The sequence below is a fragment of the Dicentrarchus labrax genome, unplaced genomic scaffold (genome assembly GCF_905237075.1).
Source record: "Dicentrarchus labrax unplaced genomic scaffold, dlabrax2021, whole genome shotgun sequence".
NCBI classification, from domain to species: Eukaryota; Metazoa; Chordata; class Actinopteri; family Moronidae; genus Dicentrarchus; species Dicentrarchus labrax.
Window position 1 is genome coordinate 6226968 of NW_026136707.1, and position 17135 is coordinate 6244102.

The following is a 17135-nucleotide window of genomic DNA, read 5'->3' on the forward strand; positions in this document are numbered from 1 at the left end:
CTCAGTGATTCAGAAGTTATTTAATCTGTAAAAAAAAAAGTTTTTAAAGACACTTTCAGGCCATTCATTTTGTATAAGGATTGTAATCTGTTATTTTTTCTCATCTACTATTAGATTAATCTGATGCCGTCACTATGCGTGTAGGTGCACAGCTATGCTGAGATTTATGAAACACTTTCAATAAAAGGTTGAAGACAGGAATTGTAAAAAAAAAAAAAAAAAAAAAAAAGACAAAAAACTATTGGATAATGATAGGTCACAGTATATAAGATATTTGTACTCAAATCAGCTAACCTTTACCAATCCCCCCCCAAAAAATGTCATAAAAATAAATAATTTTATAATTTTCTGTATTGGTCTTTTCTCTCTTAGGATGCCAATGAATATAATTTGATCTGTATCACTCATTAATGGCCAAAATGTGCATATAGCACATGAAAGTCTAAACAAAAAACCTGCAAGAATAGAAATATAAAACTAAAATTTGGTTATCTATTGATCAGTTCATGGCTGGCCAAAGTGGGGTCCATGGAGCCATGTTGTCTCACCATAGGGTTCAATTTTAAAAGTAATTATTAGTCAAATTATAATATAAATCTGCTAGTTTTATTTATTGTGAGGTAAAAAGCTCTTTAAATATATAGGACTCCTAATTATGTTTCTTAACCTGAGGGTTGCAAGCAGAGTGACTTTGCACAGAAAGTTAGTCAATCAAAGGAACTTGGGACCATTTTGCATCTTAACAATACAGCACAAGAGGTGTTTGCTTTTGGCCCGTGACACACCATTAAGTTTCAGTTTTGGCTCTCCAAGGGAAAAAGTTTGCTGCTGTAGCTCCTGTAACAGAAAAAACATTGATCTGTTGTTGCCAATTTAATGTGGGTCTTAAAAAGCAGCTTGATATGCTGTAGTTTCAGATCAGTGGTCCCCACCCACTGTGGGACGCATTTATCTTCTGGTATTAATTTCACTTTTGTTAAAACTCTGAAAACACTATCATCTACACTGTCAACGTTAACTTTCACAGTATACCCATCATGTCACATAAGAAATTAACCCTCTAACCCCCTGCTGTGTTATGGCTATGCTCCGTACAGCTACATGGGACCACATGGAGGAAACGAGACCAGAGAGCCAGAGGCCAAATGCAGGGCAAGTTATATTCGGGAGTGGGAGGAAAAAGCAATTGAACATCTGCCATGAAAGTTTAGGTGTGCCTCTGGGAGTTTTAGCCAAAAGATCATTTGTGCTTTGTATGCCTATAATTTGAAATATATCAAGAAAAGATGCTCCATTTGTAGCTACAAAAGTCCACGATATTTCCAGACCTTAAAACTGATACAAGAATAGTATATACAGCTTATAGCTCCCTGAGGCTCTATCCCGAGGTGGAAAAGACAATGATGAAATATTATGAAAATGAAATAGGAAGTGTAGAGTTATAAGTGTGGAATACTGATCACTCACTACTGAAATCAGATTGTTTCTAAGTTTCTACGCACCTTATCTCAACACCGTGTGAGCCTGTAAGGCTGCAAATGTAGGCAATATATAAAACGTACGTCACCGTGTGCAGATTATCCGTCTTAAGAGCACTTTTGACAATATAAATGAAAGGCAGAACATTTCTCAAATGACTTGCTCACCCAGATTTGTGCCAAAATCCCCCCTGTCACAAGTCCATTAGCACTGCTTGCACTGTATTGTTAGTCTACCCTGTGCTCCCTTGCATTCATGTGCCTCCCATCAGACTACAGAGGAGATGGAGGTCCAAGAGCGGCACATCCATCATGTGGAGCTAAACCTGCAAGCTGCCGAGCCTCCTGTGAAGATGGCTGAAGCTTGATGTACAAAAAGGAAAAAATGTGTTGAGAAATCTCACAGCTCCAAAGGGCATGGATCTAAAATCTAAAAGTGGCCCAAAGATATTTAAAAAAAATAAAAAATTAAACCTGGTTATATTTTATATTTTTGTTAGACCAAGACCAAATCCAATAATGATACTTTTTTCCAGTATTGCCTGGCTGATAGAGTAACTTATTCATATTTGTATAAACACATTAATGACCCACAGCATTGCACTGGGTGACATGTTCTTACATAATGATGAATACAGCCATTGTGGTTTATTTTGAGTCAGTCCATCATACACCATCCCGCTGCTGTAAAACTGAGCTACAAATCTGTGGCTGACAATACAGTGTTAACTCTTGTTTGATGTTTGCTAAAAGCCTATAGTATTATTTTCTTGGAACTGTGGAAATGTCTTCATATTTTTGTAATCGTTTCTGAACACAAGCCTGGGACTTGAGTGTTATGTAACATCTCAAGCATGGGTTAAACAATTATAATGTCGGTGAGAACAGACCGAAGTGGGTACTTTTTTAATATATTTTTTTGTATAACGTCGCCATCAAAATTATCTGTAAACAGATAATTAGATTCATTAGAAATAGGCACACATAGCTAGATTGAGGACTGACACATAAGTGCAATAACTAAAGAATGGCTGGGAACTAACTGTTAGAATGGTCTGTCCATAGAATAGAAAAGACTGCCTGCTGATCCCTGACAGCTCAATATTATCTTATCACTATTTCTGCTTTCAGTCGCACACACACACACACACACACACACACACACACACACAATAACTCATAGATTCAGATTGTTGTTTGTCGGGTGCATTGTACTCTGGAGCTATAATAAAAAGCATGTTCATGAGCCATCCATGAGAAACATCAGCGACCAGTCTTCCCTCTGTTGACCCCCCAATTATTCAACGTCTCTCTGTGCGTACCATGTTACTCTTATCACAGCTGGATTTCCTTTTCAGAACTATACGTATTCATGTTTAGGGTGAACAGTGACGGGCTAACAAAAGGAGAACGGGTGCTCTGGTGTGATTAGAGAAAAATGTGACTGGCTTTATAGTGGACTCAAGAGTTGGTAATTTCATAGTCTTGGCTTATTTGGGATGGTTTTGGGACATTTTGGGAAAAGGTTTTCCTTTCTTGCTCAGAGTAGATGAGAAGATCGATAGGCCTAACATCATCATATGTGGTAAAAATATGGTAAATATAATGCTACAGCCAATGCAACAGCAACTTTCACATACTTTTATACACTTTGTTTCGTTTTTGTACAGATGAAAAACCCACAAGATATATTGTGTTAATTATCAAGCTTTAGAGGTGCTGGAAGGTAGGCGTGTATTGTTACCTTTGGGCAGAGCCAGGCTCGCAGTTTCCCCTTGTTTGTAGTCTGTGTTTAGCTAAGCTAACCTGCTGATCTGACAAGAAAAAAGTAGACCAATCAAACCTTAGAACCGGCCCGCTTGTCATAAAAGAAGGTAATCAGTAAAGATAGATAGTGTCTTTGTTTTTTTCCTATATGATTTGAGATAACGTTACATTAAACATTAAACTTAATTAAACACATATGACTTTCATAAGTTTTCATAGGTGGATACCACCCAAATCATGCAATCTGTGCAAAGCATAACAACCCACCCAACACAATTGTTACCAGGCCCACCAAATTTAAAAGAATAAAATAAAATAAAATGGTGCAGGAAAACTCTGCACAGCACCGAGCAGGATGTAGCTATATATTTACTGGACAGTCATGAGGGTGGTATAGATCTTCTAACGCTCAGCAAGAAAACGAGCAAACGTTGGCATTTCCCAAAATGTCAAACTATTCCATAAGTTATTGTCATTTTAGCTCAAATCTTTCAAAAGATATTCATAAAGTTTAAATCAGAGTGCATCAAAGTAGATCAGAGTTACTACATCAGATTCCAGAAACCTTTAGGAGAGCCAAATATTTACTCAGCAGACAGTCAATCACAGACTATGCTTACACATACAAATATTGGGAGGTATTATTAATTCAATATTTGTTGCTGACTGAGCTCAGCAGAGGCCAAGTCCTGTGCTGGGATGGCCTTCTGGAGCTGGTGGATCCTCTTTTACAGGGATAATTCCCTGTGCTAACAAGTAATTTTTCATCTATGGGACAGAAGAGATGGTGGTGCGCAGCCTATGATTCAAGTTGTTTTCCCTGTATGTCATCAGCCACTCTCCCGACAGAAGCAGTAGTGGAGGTTGGAGGTAAAATAAAAACATCACAGTCAAGATACCGCACTGAAATATAGACAACATCCTGTGATGTTAAAAAAAAGGAGGAAAGTCCTTTGGGAATTGTGCCATCAAGCCTAATGTTTTCCATAAGTCTGCATCTAACATGTCCACACATCCTTTTGTTCTTCTGGGCCCCTTGTTGTTTTCAGTTCAGCTCTCAGTGTGACTTCTCTCTGGTACCTCTGGCTTCACCTCCCATAACACAAACACACCCTTTATATCCTATTGTACATAATAAACGTGAACCCAGACACGGCACCTCACTCTTCTCCTTAGCAGACCAGACTTTCTCTTAGTGAACTGCTCCTTCTCCTGGTGAGAGGAGAAACTGCAGGGGACATAAACTGCCAATGCAGGCCACTGATTGTTATAAATCCAGTAAAACAGACATTTATAAAGATCATTGTGTTATTAAATTCCTCTGGAACACCTATCATGAGTGTGTCTTGGAGCTAACATCATCACGCATCCTGTTAAGCTCCAGTTTGGCGTTTCATCGGAACCTTGGCTTATTTAGCAACCAGGTCACAGCCCTGTTTTAAACCTCTGCAAGTTGCGGGTTGGCTGGATCAGTTCTAAACCAAGGCTGAGCTTGTCAGATAACACAAGAGTATTTTGTGTACAATGCCTTCAGGACAGTTTTTTGTCAAAGATACTCCATATATAAAGAAGTCAAAACTGGACAAGCAGAAACAAAAAATGCAGCAGCTACAAAAGACACACAATCTCGGGCAGGGCACTCCCACTCTTTTGCTCCAAATTCTTCCTTTTATAGCTACCAGGTCAGTGATCAGGCACAGCTAATTGTCATTAGGTAATCAAGGAAACCTGCAGAGACGAAAGCAAGAAGAGAGCAGAAAGAAAGAAAAAAAGAGAGCAAATTTGGGCACATGTAACAGCGTTTGTGTTCATTTCATGAATTAAAGTGTCCAGTCAAAATGACTTTTACTGTGAAGAAAGATAAACAATAGGTGAAAAGACTGTGTAGCTCTGTCCCCCATTCACCTAATCGGCTGTATGAGAGACATATGTGCAGGCTATCAGACCAGTTTATACATTCAAATGCCTTGTAAGCTCCTTTATAAAAGCAGTTATTCAGAGCGGTATTAAAGTTGACACATATTTGCAGTTAGTATTTCTTTTAATCAGAATCATTTATGTAGCTGCTTTGGTAATTATGATAAAGTGTTGGCTGCCTGAATTGCCTGTGCATCAATAGTTGACTTTGCAATATTTTATAATGTGGCCCAGGAGAAATTCTCCAACAAACACGAGAGATCCCACCTGCACTGACTGAAAGACTTTTAGAGGGATCTGCCAAAAAAATTTGATAAATGTCAGCCTCAGCGATGACTGAATTAACACCTCTGACAGTCTAAAAAATAATAGTAATTCCTTCACAATTTTTTATTTTCCTCATCCTTTGGTGACAGTGGTGGTTAAATTCCAGCCTGACTTGTATATTTTATGTTGCTTTACAAGATAAAATGTTTCAACAAAGTTGTCAAAGTGGCTGCCAAAGCTGACAAGCCAAATATTTACTTGTATTTCACTTATTTTCGCATATTTTAGTAGTAACAATGAGAACAATTAGCGTAAGTAATGTATAAGGGGTGACCATAGTGACTCTGTATTGCATTGTAGCATCTTTCAGCTCATTGTTTTGGTTTTCAACCAGCAACTTAATGAGTTTGGTTCACTCTCACCTGCCTGTTTTCAGTTAAAAAGTTTTAAAAAACCCTCTCTACACAACATATCCAGCACTAGCACATAGTTGGTGGAGACCCCGGCTTTATTTGTGACATTAGCACTCCAAAAACTTCAGGGAGGTAAGGAAGGGTTAGGATGCAGAGTGGTTCCAAAACTTTTTTCCAATAATGTACACCCTTTTGAAATATATTTAAGTACCCCCTGACCAACATAAAACATTTTAGGTATGAAACAAATGCCTATATAAAGAAATACAAGACAACACCACGCCATCAGTGTCTGATTGATTTAACAATAACCATGTAACTCAAAAACACTTAAATGCTACATTTCAAAAGTTTGGAATCCATCATGAAATTCATGGCAAACCAGTTTGTCACCATGCAACAACACAAAGATGGCATTGTAGTTTTGGAAATAAGTTCAGTGATAAACATCGGCTTGTGCTTCACTGAGGATCTTTGTCATCCTCGGTGGCTGGGAGGCAACTGCAGTCATCAAACTCTTTTCCAGGCATAGTCTGTTTATTGCTTTGTTTTGATCAGTCATTTGCAGAAAAGAAGGCTTTTTTCACTTCTTTCCCCGTGTTTTTGATTACTACGTTTCAGTCTATTTTCTTGATTTTCAGTCAATATCGAAACTGGCTTCCCGCTCACAGCGAACAAACATCATCGTGAACGTGATGGTTGCTTTCTTCTTCTTCTTCGCTTTACACAGTAGTTGCAAACTTTCTCAATCATTCCTGCCATTTAAAAAATACCACTGGAGATATGATCTACTGTTGGACAACAACAGTTGTCACAATTTAAGACAGGCAGGTCCCAAGACCTGAGTGGAGAACCTAATTTGACAGCATTGATTGGCCAGAAGTGCAACCTGCTTGTAATTACAGAACTGTTTCTGTTTCAGCTTTCTGTTCCAGGTGATTAAGTGTTGATTTAGCTTTTAACAGAGGGTTTGGTCCAAGTGCTACTGTACCATCATGAGCAAGAAACTGTGGCAGCTGTATTTAGGCCCACAGGGACGCCTGTTCGACTAAACAGTGGCTGTCCCTTATTTAAATGAGTTAGGCCTACAGAAATTAACACCATCATTTTGTCAGTTGGACGTAGCTGGGCACAGGGGGGCCGAGCTGTTTATGACAGTTAGGATGTGAACATAATCAGTGTTGAGTCCCACCCTGCAGAGCATCTGGTTTCTCACAGAGCATCCATCTCTCTGTGTTTTTAATGATGGGAAGTGTTGCTGCTCAGCAATGATCGTTTGCTGTTGGTTATGATTCTCTCATTACGCAGTGCTGCAGCTTAATGAGTCCCTAGTTTCATGCAAATTTTCCTAAAGTGAAAAAACAAACCTTTTCACAAAAACAGAAAACAAAAAGAGAAACAGGTTTAATAACACTTTGAGTTAATCGGTAAACCAATACGAGTACGAGAGTGGCCATGAATTCGGCACAATCACACACTTTAATTATACTATACATATACATACATATACTATATATGTTCCTCGGTGTTCAGTACCTACTGGGCATGTGTGGAAACAAGAGCATGTAGGTGCATAGGGGTTGAAAAAAAAAAACCACAGAATAAAGACCTATCAAATACAGGCCGGATCTTTCCTCGACGTGTGACTTTCAGAATCAGCACGATACAAGGTCTACTCTTCCATCTTAATGAGAAACCTACTGTGAAATGAGGAAAGGAGGTATTATAAATGGCCTTCATTATTATACTGCAGCGCTGTGATTTCTTAACCCTATAATTGACATTAATATTTGGCTAATAAAACTTGTGCACATATTAAAGGGTATCAATTATTTAAACATTACTATTATTCTTGAATCCTTTTAAAGGCAAATTTCAAAAGCTCCACCTGTCCATTCAGGTGTTTTTGGGCTATTACGGCTGATTAAATCTTAATTATGTTGGGAATTATATGAAATCCAACTTCATGTCCTAACAAAAATAATATAGATATGATTTGCCTTGCCTGCTAAACAGGTGCAACATGAGGGAAGGACATGATGATAAAATACTTATTTTTTTTACACACCAATGCAGTCAAACAGGTCTAATCAGGCAAGATAAGTGAAAACACCTGTGTGAGTTTACCATGGCTGTGTAGAGGCCCTCTGACTCCCACGACTTTTCAGGAAGCCCCCTCTCTCCTACCCCACGCACTGCACCTGACAACACTTTAGCTCATTGGTGGAAACGGCTCTACAGGGCAGAGCTGTATCAGTTTGTGACGTTTGTTGGGGTCTGTAGCTAACAAACATGTTTCCTTAAATCTGGAGAAAAAGATTTTGTAGGCCAGGGCAACACTACAGTACTTTGGTGTAATGCTGTTTTGTCACGCATTTTACCTTTATCAAAAAATAGCAGTTTCTGCTATTTGGACAATATTTCAATTAATTGTAAAGTGTGTGTGTGTGTGTGTGTGTGTGTGTGTTGTAGTGTTAGTGAGGTGAAACCTCTTCTGAAATAAAGACCTCAACAGCCGACAGCTGTTTTTAAACAGTACTCCATTTTAATTACTCATATTGACAGTCAGTAATCGTTAGCTGTCTTTGCAGGATTGTCACACATTTGTTCAAGGTTCAACAGACGATGAAGTGTCATATTTTCATCACTATTCATGTGGCCATTATTTAAGAGATAATCATATCAGGTAGGGCTTCTGACAAAAGCTGTTCTTTTGTGGAAATTTACATAAAATGCTTCAATAATTTATTTTAAGTCTTCCTAGCAGTGGGGACCAAGGGATGGCAATGTCAGCCATGTGGTCGGTTGGTCCCAATCAAATATATAAAAAGCAATTTACTGAATTGCCATTGAGTTTTGTTTAGATATTCACGTTCCACAGATGATGATGAATCCTGTTGACATTGGCGATCCCCTGACGTTTCCTCTAGCACTGCCATGAGGTCAATTCAATTTTGGTTTATGACCAAGGAGCTGCAAAACTAACTGGCATTCCCATCAGATGTACACTGTGTTTAGTGCGAGTAGCAAACGTTGGCATGCTAACACAATAAACTAAAATGATGAACATGGCAAACATTATTACTGTCCCAAATCAATACAACATGCTGATTCTGAGCAGGGTTTTAGCATGGTCTAGTTTTAGAGCACTAAAGAGTCATTAAGTATACTCAAAGCAGACAGCATGCGTGTTGATTCTCCCACAATGCAATGCATGCAGCTTGGGACACTGAATATCTGCAACCTCACAGAGCTGCTCAAACATGAGGTTACAATTTAAGTTAGTAAACATATAACTTTATTTAGTGTAATTGTGCAAGGCCTTTATGTTCCTGCTGCTACTTTGTGTATTCATGAATAGTTGGTTACTTTTATTTACTTCTCATAACCTGAAACATTTCCCACAATGTCACTTTATACATACAAAACATCTATTTACATTTCTAACACAATCTCACCAAGACGACCAAGGTAAAGCAAAGCATTTTATTGCAAGTATTAGTCAAAGATACACTTCAAACTGAAGCAAAGCAACACTAAAAGGCCAACAACCTATAAGAGAGAGTTACAAAAGAAAGAGACATTTAAAATTGAAAGGAATAGAGCTGTTGGTACAACAGAGCCTTTGCAACATACAGAGAGACTGAGACATGGATCATCTGGTGGTGAAGGTTCACTGTTCAACGTGTACATCCGTTTGCTGGTGTCTCCCTCAGAGGTATCAGAGCCCAAGATCTTTAGTTTGAAATAAAACTGACACAAGAGATGCTACATTGAAAAATTCTGGACAATCGGCGTACACAGAAAATGTTTTAAAGTCCTTGGCCACTGTCAAATATATCTGTCTTCAAAACCATTATGTGTATACAAGGGAAAATTGGCATCAGGAGCCTAATCTCTTGTGCAATATTTGGTTCAAAGTCATTATTGGAATGCTAACGGGATGAAAACAGGTTAAAACATATGATAGCCACGGGAGTAAACATTACAGTAAACATTTATCAAACCAAAATGATTTGGTTTAATGGACAGAGGGCCGATTTACTTTGGAACAGGATTGACAACACTCCAAAGCTCCATGTCTCTGATCCTCCGATGGGGGTGAGGGACAACCAACAAAAAAAGTTAAAAAAAAGAAAAAGAAAAAAAAAGAAAAGAACAGCAATTTCTCACAACACAACTCATCCTTGGTTCATTTTACAGGCACAGGTCTCTGTAATCCAGCACTCTGGGGAACCTCCTGGTTCCTGTCAGGCCCGGGTCAAACTGTATCTGAAAATACTGTTCTTTGGATTTGCCATCAGCGACCATACAATGATAACCAGTTACACAGAGAAGCGTATAAAAGTCAAATTAGCATATGTCATTCACAATTTATATGATGCTTTCTGAATTGACCTGAGGCAGTAAGCACTGCTCGTCTGGTTAAAACAAACGCCAAGAACTGTTTCCAAACGCGGTTTGACCCAGACCTGGTTTCTGTTCAGACATCAGTACAAATGGGACAGAGCAATTTTTTTTTTTGAAAGCTTACATTTGTTTGTACATCAGAGTTCACTAAGTTCTGTAGCAGTGTTAGTGGTTTACATGAAAAATGAGGATGTTGGTTGGGGAATCAGGGCATATCAAGTATGTAGGCTTGTTTTTCTTGGTAGGCCACCCAACACAGGCATCGCAAAGTCACATAGAAATCTGACGATAATGTAAGAACGCACTTAAGGCTGAGGCATGTCTTTTCTTGTGGAATGAGACCTGTTCCTGCTGTAAAAGGTTCTGGCACAAGGAAAACAAAAAAAAGGAGACAATTTAAGAGGAAAGAAGCAACACCTACGCTAAATTTTTCACTGTGATCCAGAGAATTCTGCCTTTTCCAACATCTTTCCTTCCTTCCCCTGCTGCTTTTTTTAAATCTTATTTTACGCTCTCCCACCTGCCCTTTACTGGCTCGGGGAATTTACATGGCTAACGTACCAATTAGCAGCTTGGGATGGAAAAAAAAGTCAGCTATTCGACACTCAAGTCAGTGTGGTTCAGAAATGGTTCCCTTCGTCAGAGATGAGCTGCAACATGTGGGGGTTGGCGTTTTGGCCTTCTCATGTGGTAAAAGAAGAGTGGAGGATAAAGAATATCAAGAAAAAAGAGGAGGTAGAGTTGACCTGTAAATATCATCCAGAACCCGATACACGGCTCTGCATCGCCAGGTCAAATCCACCTCTTCCCTTTCCTCCACCTTGCACCCCCCTCCATATTGTTGTGCTTGCGTGTCAAGGAGAATAAGGCGTCAACGTGGAGGGGGAGGGGCTAAAGGCCTCATCCTCCTGGCTCCGCCCCCACCATGCTGCAATATAATGCGGAGACTCCAGCCGCTTGAACGCACTCTCAATAAATACACCATAAAATATTCCGCATATATATATTTCATATATAAATTTAAAGAACGACACATTTAAATAGGACAACAAAATAAAAGTCGGCTCAAGAACAATTTCTCAAAATCGGATAAGTGTTAAGACAAAACAGAGAATATTTTTACATTTATACTTATTTTGACTCTAAAATAGTTACTGTATAAGAATATCGCAATCAGGCATTACTCAAGCATTATATGTCATAATAAAAGCAATTTGCAGTTTTCTTTCATGTAGTATAACATATGCAGCATACCAAGGTAAGTGAGGTGCAGTGTTTTTAGAGATCTCTTGTAATAGAAAGATTTCACCCCCTGGACTGAAAAGGTACCCACAGAACTACAGACCACCCTTGGTTTTCAGTCGACACACCCTACCGGCTCAAGACAGGGATAATGCTGGGCACATATACCCTCCATCAGGGACAAGACACATGGCAGGGCATTGCACGCAGATGAAAGAATGCCATGGGGCTGCTACTAGGGCTGGGCATCGTGAGAAAAGCTTCAATACTGACACTGGTTCTGCTGATTTCATCTCTATACCTGCTGTACAATGACACTTGAATGATAGCATACTTCACTATGCAACAGACAAAATCATTTTCTGTCATTCATGCTTTTGCCTTTTCTGCCTTTTCAAGAAGTTTTCGATTCTACTTATGCTGATTTACTTAGTAAAAATGCCCTTCAAGAAGAAAAAAAAAAATCTTAATTCCTCAGTGCAAGAATCTATTGTAAAACCTTTTTTTTTTGGATGCTTCAAAATTCTGATGCCAATATCTGGGAGGTAATTGATATCGTGTTTTGACACCCAGCCCTAGCTGTAACAAAGAGCGGCAATTCCAGAAGGAAAACCACCAACCCGAGGGCTGACTCAACCGAGCCACCAACAAAGTCACGAGAGCATGAGGCACACTTTTAATGACCGACTTGGTAACCCACATCCCTTCGACTCCTCGTTTACACCGAGGTCTGGATCCTCTCCTCCTCCTGTTCGGGGAGGTAGAAGGGGACTGGAGGGACAGAGGTCGAAACCTCTTGGCTATGTGTCTGAGTGAGAGTGGCAGTCTCTAAAGTGCTGTGCTATGTTTGTCATTTGTGGGCTGGGCTGTGTCACACCACGCTAATATCAGCTATGACCCCCCCGCCCCCAAAACGCACATTCCACTGTACCAACGACACCATTGGTCCAAGACACTAAATGCACTAGGAAGCGAAAGCTCAACCACAACCATATACTTGGCATATATTCTTTTTCTATGTAGGCTTAATATCTAAATACATGAAACACGAGTTTGCATTGCCGTCTCTATAAAACAAACAGTGAGTGTGTGTAAATGCAGCCATTCCTGCATTGCAGTGTGTTCTTGAAAATGAGATTCTATTTGTTTGACTTTACATTTTATCTTTCAATTGACAGCACCATCAAGAGGAAAGGCACTTTCTGTGGACTTTTTCTCACTCCATTGCTACCTTCCACTGCAAACAGAGAGCAACCAAAATCAGGGATATTGATCGATTACTCGAAATGGAATACACCTTTACTTCCATTTACAAAAGGGAGACACTGACCTTTTTTAAGTTAATTTGGCTATTTTTCTTCACCAGACAGTTGTCACTTTGTGGGTAAGATGTTTGTTCTTCAGCTTCCACAAAAAGACTTGTCTGTATTGATAGCAATCCTTACCGAGAGCCAAAGGCCACAACTAGCTGCAGGCTTTGAGTGCAATTTCAATGAAGTCTAACAAGTCATTTTGATAGACGTGGGTGGACATAAGTCTGCTCCCCTGCTGTGCAACACAGATGTCTATTGAGGAAAAAAATGGACCAAATAAATAACATCTTCGCATCCCCTTCAAGCGTTCACTTCCACAGGCCCCAAATGGTCTTGCTCATGTTAGGTCACTTCTCTGCGAGCTAATATTTGCAAAGCAGAGCTGATGACATTTCAGTTGTAAGCGAGGCAAACACATCTGCTATGTAAACATGTGTTCAACTGCCCTCAATAGTGTAGTTTATACACAGACTGAACATCCATTACTGACAGCAAAGATAGTGATTTATAAATGGATTCTCGCAATCAACTTCCAACATAATCTAGTTTTTGCTGATCGGCTCTGATTCCTTCCTAATCGCACATACTTGAAGGAATGAGAGAACCCACTATATCTTACTGACCAGACCTCACCATTGTCCTTCAGCTCTAATCTTTCTTATGCCTCCCAGGGGGATCGGATGGGATTGTACGGCCGTGGAATGTAGTCCTCTGGCGCAGGAGAGTAAATGTTTGGGAGCAAAGGGGAAAGAAAGCAACAATAAGATTACAGGCTTTGTCACACGGCAGATTTACCGGGAGGCTAACTCTCTGTATTTGTGAGCACATGAAGTGGCTCGGGTAAGGAGAGAGGAGTCTGAGGAAAGCAACGGAGGTTGCAATCCGACGTAAATCCCCCCCTGAGGCTTTAACACAAAGGAATGGAGAACTACAACCCCTTGTCATGATATTTTTTGATCACACATGTCTTTGAAATAGATCAACAATACTTTCAAGACCACTTGCCCATTCCTTTTCACTCTCCCTCTCGATAAGGAGCAGGCATCAGCACCAGTTGAAGAAAATCCGAAAAACATTCAAGAGCAGAAACTCAATACATCAACAGACTCTTCTTCTATTCTACTGTTTGTTGTCACAATAGGGATGTGATGTCTTAATACAAAGCCTTTCAGAGTGCAGTCTAGGATTCTCTCCTCTACGACAAACCTGACTGTATGAACATCTACAGAAAATTGAAATAAAAAAAGGAGAGAAATAAGCATTCAACATGTTGCAGCTTTTTTTTCCAAACATCAAAGCTAGAGGCGGTCCACATCCCTATCAATAACAGTACGACAGTCCAAACACACGTCACTAGTTTCAACAACCTCACCAATGTTCACACATACACTATACGTTATAGTGACACAGGAACAAGTCAACAGTCTATTGCAATAATAAAACTTTGTTATTATATCTTTTTAACCATTACTTATCATGTTACATTTATTACCAAGATTAATAATTAGACTACATTATTTTTTTCTGTTAGCAAAAATAAGTGGTGTGCATTACATAATTTAAAATGTACAAATATACTTTCGGCTTTTAAAAAGGCTTTCAGACACTAGTGAAATCATGAAGGCTCAAACTCACTGGTTCCCACACTGGAAAGCCTGCAAAGGGCAGTCAGATGCAACAGCGGGTGCAGGATTATACATATATAGGACATTATACCTTAATGTCCAAGGGAACGTCTGCCATTGTACCGTTTACAGGTTCTTAATGCTGTTCACAACTACCGAGTGAATTTTTAAATGTAGAGTTCCCCGCACCAACCACAGCAGTGGGGCCTTCGCCTGTCCTTAAGTGAGTGAGGTTTACCGTTTTTTTTTTCCATCTTCTATCCTGCCCACCTGTTCATCTAGAGTCTCATACAGAGGTTCAGCTTCAGATTCTAATTCAGACAGAGTAGCACCACGCCTGTGTTCAGTCCCCAAACACAGCTTCTTTTAGTGCAGATAACTTTTAAAAACAACCCCCAGGACGAGCTTCAGGTCATCAGCGGCACAGAGGAGCTAAGTGGTGACTAGAATCCAGATACAACATTTCAACAGTCAGCTGTGAGTCTGCTGAAAATATTGGTCACTGACTTAACTCCTCAGCATTGTTCTGAAGCCGGTCGCAACTTTTGGCCGGTTACATGGACAGGAATTAAACCTAGTCCTGGACTCAGGATTTCTACTGAAAGAAACCGTTTGTTGAAAGAATTAGTTTATGATGAGGCTCACTCCGTGCCCATGAACCTGGCCTTTTAGGTACAAACACACTATAGCAGCTGGATCCATGTCTGGTGAAAGTAAAAAGATCACTCTGCTTGCTTTGCTTGAACGCTGCTCTGAAGCAAAGCCGGCAGCTAACTCCGCTGTATAGGCAAACACAATAAATATATGGATGAGATGTATAGAAAAGTCAGTAGACAGTTGGTTGAGAAGAATAAGAGGCATCGGGTGAAACTTTCTTGCTTTAAACCATCTTATGCTGTCAATTTGTTGGAATAGGCTTTTTGCTTATTTTGCCCGAATGAAAGAGGATCCCTATAACGAGCTATGCAGCTTTTGACCATTTAACACTTCCACCAGGCACTTGAATACTACCTCTTTATGGCCTTTATACTCCACTTTGCTGCAGTCAGGTGAAAAGCTTTGTTATTCTTAGGAATTAAGAAAATCAGCCTCATTAGCAAACTGATGATCATGAATTCTGAAATTATGCCCATTAATGATAAAGTACTCTCAAACCACAGAGGCGCATAACATCCTTCAATTCAAGTAAAAACATTAAAATCACCAAAACTGCAGTCGCACCATTTTTGCCCAACGGCAAGGGCAATCTCATATAACATGCCGATCAATCGTCTCACAGAGGAGCAATACATGAAAGTGCCTAGCAAGTGGCAAACTTTTCTCTTTTCGAGGACACTCACTTTCAAATTAAATGTTTAACTGTTCTTTTGAGTCGTTTAAGTCCCCTAAAATCATCTTCCCTTCGTTTCAACTGATTATTGCACTAGAGGAAACCATCGATAAGATCTCTATTTACTCACCGTCTCAAACTCAAGAGAGGGAAATGTGAGATAAAGCACTGAGGGAAATGAATGCACAATGACTGCTAAGATTAAAAACACAAGCTTACATGATTTAAATGATTAAAAAAAGTCATAAAATGTTTCACAATGTAGAAGAAAAATAACAACCAGAATTAAATAACAGTGTTATACTTTAAATGAAATCCATAAATGGCTGCAGTTGAGCAATTGATATATCAGCCAATATAAAACAGCTGACCGCTAAAGATAAATCAAAACTGATCTGAAACCTTAAAGGACAACAACTCTTTGTTGTGACTTTTAGGGGGCATTTATACCTCGTCGCCAACAGGTGGCAGTGTGCTCAAAAGAACATGTTGCTCCATACTGGTGATTTCACACACTAGTGAAAAGTGACAGAACAGAGGAAACAAGAGGAAAAAGGAAAAATAAAAGTGCCAACTGGGACAACCCTGGTCCGATGAAATAACTATATTCCAAAATAAATCAAACACCATTTAACAACTCCAGAGTCTAACCCTACCTTCTCTGCTCCCCCATATCTAACACTGGGGAGAATCAATGACAAACTACAGTAAAACTGACAGAATGTAAAAGTGCTGCTGCTCAAATTGACTTGAGGTACTGTAGATGGCAAAGGAGCAGATTAGTAGACAATATTGTGCCAAAGGAAGGGAAAAGTAAAAACAAACAAAACAAAAAAAACACCCACTAGGCCACAAGTAAAAGAGACAAACAGGGAAAAACAGATAGGAGGGGCAATGGAAAGGGGGCCTTATAAGGGTGAAAATAAACTAGTTGGCTGGTTTAATATTGCATAATAGTGCTGAGTTTCTCTCTTGTTTGTTTTTAAAGCAGCGTTTGCATCCTCAGTCCAGTGTGGGGGTGCCTCCTCCCCTCCCTCCTCCCTGCTTTCCTCTGCACAGTGTCAGGTCCGGATTGACTAGGCGTGTGGGGGGGCGGGACTTGAGGACTCCTTGACTGGCAAGCCAGGTGTGCATGGTTGTGTCTGTGTGTGTTGTGTGTTTCTGTGTGTGTTAAGGGTGGCAATGGTTGTGGAGGGTTGGTGTAGCTCAGGCGAAGTACATGGTCCTCAGGGTGTCGTGGTGAATCTGAACAGCTTTGGCCAACGCCTGGGGGTCCCGACCGTTACTCTGACCAGAAACATGGCTGCCCTCAGCGCTGCAGAGGACAGAGAAGAGGACCAGTTATGATGGAGGACAAATGATAATGGTATGCA

At 39.8% G+C, this 17135-nt stretch overlaps 1 protein-coding gene across 2 annotated transcripts in view; it reads right to left on the reverse strand.

Annotated features, from left to right (window-relative positions):
• Positions 1-9314: 9314 nt before the first annotated feature.
• LOC127366594 (protein argonaute-3) overlaps positions 9315-17135 on the reverse strand; it is a 34201-nt gene continuing 26380 nt past the window's right edge. For both annotated transcript variants that reach the window (XM_051405667.1, XM_051405666.1), the window contains exon 19: positions 9315-17077. In XM_051405667.1, coding sequence (XP_051261627.1) covers positions 16969-17077 — 109 coding nt within the window. In that variant the 3' untranslated portion in view covers positions 9315-16968. The remainder of the gene's footprint in view (positions 17078-17135) is intronic.